We start from the raw sequence: 11,627 nt of genomic DNA on the forward strand, positions 1-11,627 counted from the left end.
AAATTATCAGTTAACTCGGCTTCGGACTATTCGACATTCCAATACATAACAATATTAACATGATATTAATCGCGCTTTATAAAAATGATTTATATATATATATATGCTAACACAGTGGGGTGTCGCCACAGGTGCGAGTTGTAGCGCCACAAGCAGCATGTTTTCCTCCTACATATTTGATTCACGACAAATTTCTGATCACTTGACAGTGGAATGCCACCATGGAAAATTTATATCTAGAAGAATATATGGTATAGCCCTTCCTAGGAAGGATATGTGTATAGTGATATTGTTATACAATATGGTGCCAAAAGACAAAAACATATTTAAAAAGAGACCTTTCAGTGCTTCACAGACAGCAAGGGTCGCTGAAGTCATACTCAAAGCCAGAACAGAGCAACATCTTCATTCATAAGAAATCCTTATGACCAAAAGATCTGTTGTGTTGGATCTGAGTACATCTCTTGCTAGTGCAAGAGAATAAATAAGTATTTGAAGTTTTCATAGGTTCAAAACTCAAAAGTCTACAAACTTTCAGACACCAAACGAATACCTTAATAAGAAAAATGACACAAAAAACTGTAAACACAATAATTCCACTCGAACACACCCTGTTAAGTCTTCTGAGACAACTTCAACTGACATTTATGGCATTGCCTTCCTTAAACATGGTCTTGAAATCTAGCGTTTATTTACAGTAGTGATTCTTGAGAAAGTTTATCAAGATGTGGGGCTTAGTTTAACTTCGTCGTTCTTCAAAGAAGCTTGCTAAAATTAAAATTGCGTTGTCAAGAAACAGTGCCTAATCATGGCCATCAGAATGAGCATGATCAACAAAGGAGGAGGTAGTTACAGGGGCAATATACGTTCTAGAACATCGTTGTTATAAAGTGAAATTAACCGAATATATGGTTACATCTTTTTGTGTAAAATATAATAACCAGTTTAATCCATTCTCGTGGCTTTTTTTTTTATCTTTTATTTTAATTTTAACACTCTTCAGTCAAAACAAGGTTAGTAAAGGAGTCTACTAAAGTATCAACAACACCGTTAACTCTTCTGAAATTTTAAATGATCGAGTTGTTTATTTTATTTATATTAATACTAAATATTTTAACATATTTTCTATAACTTAATTTTTTTCCCAAGTGATTACTATTAAAATGGTTTTTAGTTCCAAAGAATAATAATGGTATTACTAAATCGTCAGATAAAGGTAAAGACTAAAAGCAATAGTAGAAGAAAACCTGCACGTTGCGCCATCTATTATGAGATACGGAAGTATAAATGGAATTTAAACATTCTACGATTAATTCAAAACATAAAGTTCAGTTGATAGTAAATTTTAGCCCAGTTATTCAAAGTTTTAATTTGATGCTAAATACAAGGGAATGTTGTAAGTTACCTTAAAATTAGATGTGGATATTCACTCTTAAGTTTCTAACACATTCAATATATATATATATATAACTGAAGCTTAACGATTTCTTAATGTTTCAAAGAGAAAGCAAAAATAAGAAGTAAAGCAAAAATACTACGTTATACAATGGCAGATAACTTGTACTTATTTTTGTAACTAACTGTGTAAAATATACTATATAATAAATAACTACTTCAGTTTTGATAGTATTCTTTGTGCTGCCATCTATCGCTTGTCATGTCACATAATGGAATCGTTACTTGCAATAAAATTATATGTTTACCGATTAGGATGTTTTCAAAACATAAACAGAAATTACTTTAAAACACGTCTTTTCTTTTTTTAAATTGAAATATGTCATATTATTAAATTCTAAACATTAGCATTTGTAAATATTGTAAAAGCAACCAAACCTTAATTATAATCAGTAGTTAGTAAAATTTGAAAGGTTTTCAAATTATGTAAATTACAATCAAGTTAAAAAGTTTATTCCTTTACTTTTCTTGAACTATGAACAAAACTAAACAAGTTATGAAATTTAAAACTGTAAAATTTGAGAGCACTTTGATAGTTTCCCTCAAACTTATTTTCTTAATGATTTCTTAAAGTTATGCAAGTTTTTATGGGTATAAACCAAACTGTCCAGTGGAAAACAGTTCTGAATCCGCTGTTAGAACCTTGTCGTTCCATCCACAAGATGGCGTTGGTTTCATTCGTGGGAATCTCCCGATTGCAGTATGAAACGTCACAACAAGATATACAGTTCTAACGAAGAAAAAGGTAACGTTGTAGTCATGCGAAAACTTTGCCTAATAATAGCGATATAACTTATAACTAACTGAAGTGAGTCATAGAAGGAATAAACTGGTTTTACAAGCTAATGAACCATTACTGTTCTCAGCTTCAGATAACTTTATACAAATTTAAACCATTTATGTTACCATAAAGTAAAACAACTTAAAGAAGCACACGAACAGGTGATTATAAAATAATTCGTAAACGAATATTAAACAATTTTCTAGAATTGATACTTTAATGTAATATGTTATGAGAAATATGAGAATAATATGTTTTATTCTATTTTGATAGATTATACTGAAGAACCGTTTATTTTCCGTTAGATAACACTGAAAATGAAAATTTGTGGTAATTAATCTAAAATCAACATATTTTCTGAGGATGATACTAACTTAGTCCTTTCGTAGTATCTCGTAGACTACTCACAAAAACGGGAAAGACTATTTTTGAAAAGACTAACGCTTTTGCTCTGTTTCCTTAAAATCAAGCAAAAAGTATCTAGTTAATACAAATATTGAACAATAAACCTTTATATAATTGATATAGCTAACTAGACCTAACAGATATGAAATAAATCATGTTTGACTGGAAACATTTCTGACAACGTTCCTCTTCGTAGCTTCATTACGAATTCTTAAGCAGAAACGTTTGAAAATAACATATCAGATCTACTATTATCTACAATAAATCACTGTCTAGTAAATTTTTTATTGGATTCAGAATTTACGGAATGTGGGGAGAAAAAACATCTGAGGCCAAACGTGATTTTAATGTTATTTGTTAGGCCTAATGAGCTCTCTTGCTCTGCTACCTTACATGGTTTACACACTAAATTGTTATAGTGATTGCTTGAAGTAACTAATATATATTTATCAATTTCATTTTACTTCTAAAATTAGTTTTTAAAAACATGGCACATTTTACCTTTTTAATTGGATTATTTGTTGAAAAATAGCATCCAACAGTTTTGAGATTGCATTCCCTTCTGGTGGCACAACTTTTAGCCACTAGAACTGTTTCTCCATATTCATCCATGACGTGTTTAATGTAACAAAAACTTTGCTCTGGGAGAAAATAAAAGCAACAACAACATAAAATGCATTTGTAAGTGTTTTATAACACAAGTAATGTTTAAATTAAGTTTTACGGAGAACTATTTGAGAAATGCAATACAACCTATTCACAAACACAGAGGGTTGAGTCCGTTATATCAAACCGATTTTGAAAACAAAACTTAGTAAATTACGTGACAGACATAGCCGATATAAGTCTCAACAGAACGGCGTGTATCTGAATTAAATTTTGACATTGTTTAGCATTACGTAGGCAGTGTGATGCTAGCGAAAGTTGGTCGCTTTTTGGAAGGTATTTAACAGACCCTTCGGAAGCAAAATATTGATATATCCATGCCATAACGATGTTTTAAGATCAGATATTTAGAGTTTTCAAGATGAGAATATCCCTTGAACTTTAATAACATTGGAAAACAAAGGAATGTGGATCATCTTGAAACAGACCTACAATAAGACTTACCCCTGCTGTAGTAAGCTAGAGTGGCGTCTTATAACAGGTGAATAGACGCGAACTCAAAAGCCCTCACCGTGCTCCAGTAAGCAATATAATCAAGAAGGATTTCCCTCTCGAAAACGACACAAGTTGCGTGTACACAACTGTTGTCTTCCAACACATAATGCAAATCAGAAGGGAGAAGTGATGCACTTTGTACACGAAACAGCCTTATGCTGGAGCCTTTTACAATGGAAAATACGCTACAGGACTATTATTAAGATAGACTGTGGTAAAATAGAGCATGACCAGATGTAGTGATATGAGCCTTAACGACGTAGTCAGGCTCCAAAAGTGTTTTGATATAAAGTACTCAACCTCTGTAGACTGTCAGCTGGGATAAAAACTAACTTTGCACCTACAAAAATATCAAAAGTCATTCAGGAAGTACACTAATTCAATTAAATGCACTAGAATTTTTTCAAATGCATGTCTTGTGTCAGTTTTTTACTTGTTTATAATTAGGTCTAACATGTTATCAAAATGACAATAAACACCTTGAGATTAAAACATACACTTTACTTCGTAGATATAGATCTTAAAACTTCATGTCAATTTGAAAGATGAACGTCCAACATTATTTTACATGGAACTGTTTTCTCGAGAAATAACGGTATGCCAATTGGTTTTAAAAAAGTTGTTCTCAGCATTTAAATTATAAATAGTTATAAAAATCCACAACATCATCCATTTATAATACACCTTACCTTGAGAACAAGGCCTATCGACAGCATATCGGTTGCACTCGTAGTTTCTTGTCTTGTTTGAGCACGTGTAGCACGTTAAGTCTGAAAGTAAAACAGATATATTTAAAATAAATTATTTTAACATATATATATATATCATATCGAGAAAAATAAAACTCATAAGGTGTTTGAAATTATTTTTATTCACTGAATTGTTTAGTAGTTACACTGAATCAGCCACTCGAAAATGAAACGTGTTTTCTGTTATTTTCTTAAATTGTTAACAGACTGTGCTTACGTTTACGGTACACAATTATGCGAAGTTTTCAAGTTATGGTCAACCACCTTTAAAAGCAGATGATCAAACTGTAATTGTTTGTGTCAAAAACACTTCGTAGTGGGATTAAATTTCTGCTCTCTATATATATATTTAATACACGCCCTTGACGTAGTGCCAAAAGGTGACAAAAATAATATGATTGAGCTCTGAAAAATATAAATGTTTTCCAACATATAATCACAACATTTATTTATCACATTTCTATTTGCCTTCTTTCTATTTGTTTGTATATAGGTATTGAAATAAAAATTATACATTTTAACGTTACCTTGTGAAACGCTTCCCGTGTAACGCACTAAAGCAGTTAAATAGGTAAACCACCAGAGAAAGGGGACGAACTTTAGCATCTTCTAGCTCTCTGCTACACTGGGAGGCATATAAAAATCAGTGGTAGAGACTCGTTCCAGAATTCATTTTCACCTCATCTACAAGACTAATTTTTTCTTTCAAACGCCAAGTACCTGTGTAAAGCAGCAAATAGTTTTATTACTGTATAGTTTAAAATGTGTTATTGCAGATAATGAGTAGTGGTTTTCAAATTTTATTTGTCGTGATTTACAGTCTGTATGTTAAAGAGAAAAAGGGAAAGATGAAGTTGCCCCCGTGTTCTGTATTTGAAGCTAACACATCCACTGTTGAAGTTCTGCTCTTTCGATAATGTAGTTTCTAAATTACATTTACCTAATTTATTTGAATTAATAGTATTAGCTTCGAATGTAAATAATAAGACAGTTATATATTGCAGAACGGAACACCCGTACACTTACATATAATATATATATATATACTATATACATTCTATTTTACATTACGCTATACTTTATATACCTATATAAATACATTTGCATTTCAGATCAATTTTTATTACATTGCTTCAGGAAGCAGATGATCAGTTTCAACCATAACTAAAGTTTCATACTGGTTTCTGAAGTGATGCTATCTCCACACAGAACAAACTAAGAAAGTTTGTTCTCAACACCGCCCCTAGTTGACGATGTATGAAAAATGGCTTTTACTTTTAGAGGTTCCGGTACATTAATCATGAACGATAAACGAAGATTTGCCCACTCTCTACTGACTGAAGAGTAATGTAAACCTATTCATTACTCTTCTTTCTATTTTGACACATTCGGGGTTTTTGATATCGGTTTCTTTATCGAATTTTATATTGAGAGCTATTTCTTGCTAGAGTCCATCATACATTTATGTTACTGTTTATGGAAGTATTTGAAGTAATATTAAGCGTTTATTTAAACATACTGAGTGAAACGATGATAAAATGTTACACAGTCACATATATATATTTATTATATATACATATATGTATTTATTATATATACATATATATTTATTATATATATGCATATATGTATTTCTTATATATACATATATATATTTATTATATATATGCATATATGTATTTATTATATATACATATATATTTATTATATATATATATATATATATATAGTTTTTGTTCACCGATGTGAACTATATATATATTAACATTTTCCCTACCATACTAAGATAGTAAGATAGTAAGTCTGAACTAAGATAAATACGAAAAGAAGTGACAATTGTGAATAAAACATTAGGAGTTGTAGTTGTTGCTGTTTTCTGAGTGAAGAGCTACTCATTGGGTTATTTGTACTCTGTCCACCACTGGAATCGAATCACAGATTTTAGCTTTGCAAGTCCGTAAACTTACTGCTGACTCACCAGGGGACAACACTAGAAAAAATATACTATATGAAAATCGACATAACACAATATACTAGAATACAATAGAATTTATGCACATGTTAACCATACAGCGTTAACAGAAGTTAAGGTTATTGGGTTATTGTGAATTTCGCGCAGAGATAGTTGAGAGCTATCTGCGCCTGGTTAAGACAAGTGTGGACTGTGTACGAGTTTGCGAATAAGATATGTGCATTTAACGTTTCTGCAACAAGATTTGAATAAACAACTTGCGTTATAAACACTTAATAAAAGCCTAAAGCGTGATCTTTGTGTACTTAAGTGACTGCATACAGAAAGAAAGCATACCTGGATTGATCAATTCACATATCTTACCAAGTTTTAGGCTTATTTTACGGATTGATATTACACTTTTATTGCATTTTTCTTTGTTTATTAGAAATAAATGTGACTTTGTTGAAAAATGGTCATTAAAGAAGGAAATATTTGGACTCATTTTATCTGTAAACCTTTTCAAACTTTCTTACTAAAAGCATTTATTTTCAATTTTACGTATGAAATATCTGAAAATCTGTAGACCGGTATGAAATATTTAAAAACCTATTTCACCAAGTTCGACATATCTGTTTTAGCTAAAAGGCTTTGTCTTATACGTTTAGTTGATCCCAATACCTTTCAGGGGAGTTTTGCCAAACTTCTTTACCTTCTAGAAAGCCATTCATAATTATTAGACAAAGCAGATTAAGGCCAAGTAATGCAAAGGTTTAAAAAGTTTGGGAACTAAGCTTTGCAAAGTATCCTTGTCAAATCTCCTCGTTATCCTATACGTTGCGTGGTAAATTAAACCCCGGTATTAGTGTGATATATGATCCACTGTTTCTAAGCCTATATATTGTGTGAGGGTTATATCCAATATCAAACAGTGTAACAAGGAATGATGATTATAGCTTAAAATACGATGTGTTACCAAGAAAGTAAAGAGAAAAGGTAATTTCAAGCTCAATTTTGTTATTATATTACTTTAAAACTGTCCTCAACAAACAACTACATATTTATAATAATAAAATTTGTTTACTTGTTGTTCCAATAGCCTTTGTTTCAAACCTCAGTTGAGGCCTGAAATCAATGCTACTTTAGTTTTTTTTTTTTTTTTATAAAACGAGAAAGTTTGATCAGATACAGGTATAGTTACTTTTTCTCAAAGAAATTGCATCTTGTTATGTAAAAGAAAGTAATTTTTTTTACTGCTTTTGTTTTCGTTTATTAGTGATTTATAAACTAAAGCAATTTCTAAACATATCTGATATATAGATGCCTTGTCTTATTACAAAATGGTTTCAACGTTGATTTTCATCTATGTCCTGTCAGTTACTACCGCAACTTTATTAAGTAGAAAAAAAAAGTTAATATATAAACAGCAGGCACATAAAATTCCTGTTGTTGCTAAGCAATCTGATCCAAGTATACCTTGTATTTCACAGTAAACTCTGGAAATATAACCCATATAATCTGTATAATGTAGATCATCTTACAATGTTTTGTTATTGTTGTTTTCTTTACTTAGATAAACTGTGCAAATGTAAGTAGTATCAGTAAATTATCTGACAGTTTATCAATGGTTCTCTCAGTTTAACATTAAAGCAATATATATAAAAATATAGATATGGCAGCAAAACTTACAATGTATCAATGGTTTATCGATCTAACTAGTCTTCTATAAAGTATAGATGGCAGTAGAGTACATACGATGGCTTATTTATTCTAACACGTATGAAAGAATGGAAGTATTGCAGTGTAACTTACATCGTATCAATGACAAGTGTAACCATGATAAATGAAATACTCCAAAATCTTTTGTGAATTTTGCCTGAATCTACCGTTTATTACGGTACTAGCCAAGATGCCCCGACAATGCTGGGCTTATAAAAGTAATGCTATAAATAGGGGCGTTGGCTGCCCCTTTCATTATTTAGTTCGCCCTATGCAAGGGTAGTGCTATGCGAGAAATTAAACGTCACTTTTGTTTGACGTCAGCTTCGTGTAATTTGCTGTGACCGCCTCACTCAGTTGAGCTCTCATTTGCAGCATTAGGGCAGTAAAATTGAAATGCCTGCCAAATTCAACCGTTCGTCCGGTTGCCCATTTATTTAAACTCAGTCTTTGGAGGGGAAGGAGGGAAACTTAGTTCCCCTAACACATTTCACCGAAATTGGTTCAGCCCATTATTCACTAACAGAAACACAAATCTGTTTGTATATATATATATCTGCTTCTTAATAAGACAATGAGTCGTTAGTTATTATTTTTTTATATATATATTCTGATTTTTCATATTATACAACAGTATAATCCAACAAATATACGACCAGTATATATTTTTTTTTTCAAATTGAAAGCACTTTATGAAAGAAGAAGAGGTGGTAGTTAACGAAAATTTTATATTGAAAACTTTAGCCTGCGTTAATGTGACACTACGAAACTAATCAAGTTCGTCAACGTAAATGCAACGTTGATTTCGTTACGAGATAAAAAAAAAGGTATCATTTTATTTCATGGACGTAAAAAAAAAAAACATTAAACATAGAATCAGTTGAAAAGCTCTTAATTGCCACTAGACAGCATTTCGTAATGAATAAATAAAAATGTTTATTTGTTGTAGAGTCAAAAGGCGTGGTTGTAGTTAAGCGCGAAACTACACAGAGGGTTGCCTGTGCTATGTCCACCATGAGTATCTTAACCCGATTCTCAGCGTCATAAGCCTGCAGACTTGCCGCTGTGGTGCAATTAAAGACGAGTGCAGCAAATTTAATTTTTTAAAGTCTAAACAAGATTAATTATATAATAGTATTACATTTTTTAATTTGAATTTATCCGAGATTAGATTGTTTAGCGCCCCCTACTCAGAAATGTCTAGTACATGAATAATAACTATTATTCAAACATAAGCAACAGCTCGCTGAAGGTACAAGTAGAACAGAAGTTTGCCAATTAATGACTTTTTTATTATCATTTATAGTTATTAATTCGCCCAAAAGACTTAAATAATTGATTGTTACTAATTTGCATGAAATCACGGATATGCGTGATGAATTTTTAATTCTATTTTTTATCAAGGCACTTTTAATTTTGCATAAAACTCTATAACTGGAAAAGTATCTAATTATTTTATACCAGCTATAACTGAAATCTATATGTCATTTTAGAAGTTACAGGAAATATACGACTAAACTCTTGAAGCACTCCCCTTCCCAGTGGCACAGCGACATGTCGGGGGATTCGCGTCTCTAGAAACGGAGTTTCTATATCCGTGGCATAGAACAGATAGCCCGTTGTGCAACTTTGTGCTTAATTATAAACATATTATTGAATTAAAGTTGTATAAGGAATTTAGGTTGTAATAAAATTTGCTTTGGTTTAAAGCTTCATATGTTACGATAGAAAAAATGTGAACAGGGTATATTTTAATATTATACTGATAAATGTTTATGTGTTTTATGTTTCAATACGATTATTAAGATCAACAAAAATAACTCCGTACTTCCTTTGTTAATGAATTAGAATTAAATAATTTTTTTTCTCTTTAAGATACTTTATTCAGGAATTTGAATATAGTTTGTTGACGTTATCTCGAATAATTTTGTCTTTCTGACTCTTGTAAAGAAGTATATATTTTAATGTTCGTGACTTTATGAGTTATATATAAAGAACATGAACAACACTACTCTGAACGATATAGAGTTCAGTAACTATATGAATAATCTATACCTTTGCCAAACACAATCACAGTCAACCTGAAAGGAGTGTTTTTCTCTGTGTTTCTTTTGTGTCGTTATCAGTATTGTGTCAGTGAAACGGTACACAGTTGAAACATATATCTAATGAAAGAAGGTGGAGGAAAGAAAGTTAATAGATAAGATTATGGTTGCTTCCGTCGGGAACCAACCATTATACTGACTCGAGATGGTGAAAAATAAATAAAAAGTTAATCAAAAAAAATTCTGTTATTTGATTCTTATATGCGAATACTAGTGCTATAGCTTTATTTGGACTAACAGTACACATTTTGATTTAAGATCGTGCATGTTTGAATTTGCAGTCCGTAACCATCGTTAACAGTACACATTTTCATTTAAGATCGTCCATGTTTGAATTTGCAGTCCGTAACCATCGTTAACAGTACACATTTTCATTTAAGATCGTCCATGTTTGAATTTGCAGTCCGTAACCATCGTTAACAGTACACATTTTCATTTAAGATCGTCCATGTTTGAATTTGCAGTCCGTAACCATCGTTAACAGTACACATTTTCATTTAAGGTAGACCATGTTTGAACTTGCAGTCCGTAACCATCGCTATTTGTATTTCTGTGTAAAAAGTAATTATATCAGTGGCTCAGCGATAAGTCTGAAGGCTTATAACGTAAAAAATCAGGTTTCGATACCCGCTATGTGCAGAGCACAGAAAATCCATTGTACAGCTTTGTGCTTAACGACAAACAAACTCAGTGGTGTACACAAAATGTTTACAGTGGTGTACACAAAATGTTTACACGGTCTTATTAATTACTTACCATATATAAGCTTAATTTTGATAAAATAATTATTTCTATAGGCAGAAATGTGAAAACCATTTTTTTTCAATACAATTTGCCTAAAAAGACGGCTGCGTTTTGTTATGTAAGTTTTGGATGTTGATTTGAACAATTTAATGTAACTGTTTTCCAGCTTAATGAAACTTTTTCGGTCTAGGACTCGAACCTCGGTAACTACAACGCCCACCAGTCAAGTAAGTAAATCACTCTATTGTTGTATGTGTAATTTTAACAAGATATCATACCTTTTCAAATTTAAAGCATTTTTACTTGACTTTCTATACAGTTACAAACTCATGCTTTTACAACTGTAAGAGAAACACTCCAGTTTATCTAGTATAATATTTGAATCGGCAATAAAAACACAGTGTAATAAAAGTAGGTTTTCACGGGTTTCTTTGATGCTTCTATATACTTTTAGTTTCAAATGTAAACAAGAGGGAGCCCTCAATACCCGTGACACTTGAAATTCTTTTAGGCAGGGTTAGAGTAAATTATTGTTTTTTATGTGTTTTTAATTATGC

General features: G+C 31.4%; 1 protein-coding gene across 1 annotated transcript in view; it reads right to left on the minus strand.

Annotated features, from left to right (window-relative positions):
• Positions 1-2,011: 2,011 nt before the first annotated feature.
• LOC106457891 (ly6/PLAUR domain-containing protein 6B-like) overlaps positions 2,012-11,627 on the minus strand; it is a 16,428-nt gene continuing 6,812 nt past the window's right edge. The window contains exons 2-5 of the mRNA XM_022383961.1: positions 5,079-5,271; positions 4,492-4,572; positions 3,143-3,282; positions 2,012-2,185 (exon numbers count right to left, since the gene is read on the minus strand). Of these exons, the coding sequence (XP_022239669.1) occupies positions 2,012-2,185; positions 3,143-3,282; positions 4,492-4,572; positions 5,079-5,157 (474 nt within the window). The 5' untranslated portion in view covers positions 5,158-5,271. The remainder of the gene's footprint in view (positions 2,186-3,142; positions 3,283-4,491; positions 4,573-5,078; positions 5,272-11,627) is intronic.

Source organism: Limulus polyphemus, unplaced genomic scaffold (assembly GCF_000517525.1).
Source record: "Limulus polyphemus unplaced genomic scaffold, Limulus_polyphemus-2.1.2 Scaffold388, whole genome shotgun sequence".
NCBI classification, from domain to species: Eukaryota; Metazoa; Arthropoda; class Merostomata; order Xiphosura; family Limulidae; genus Limulus; species Limulus polyphemus.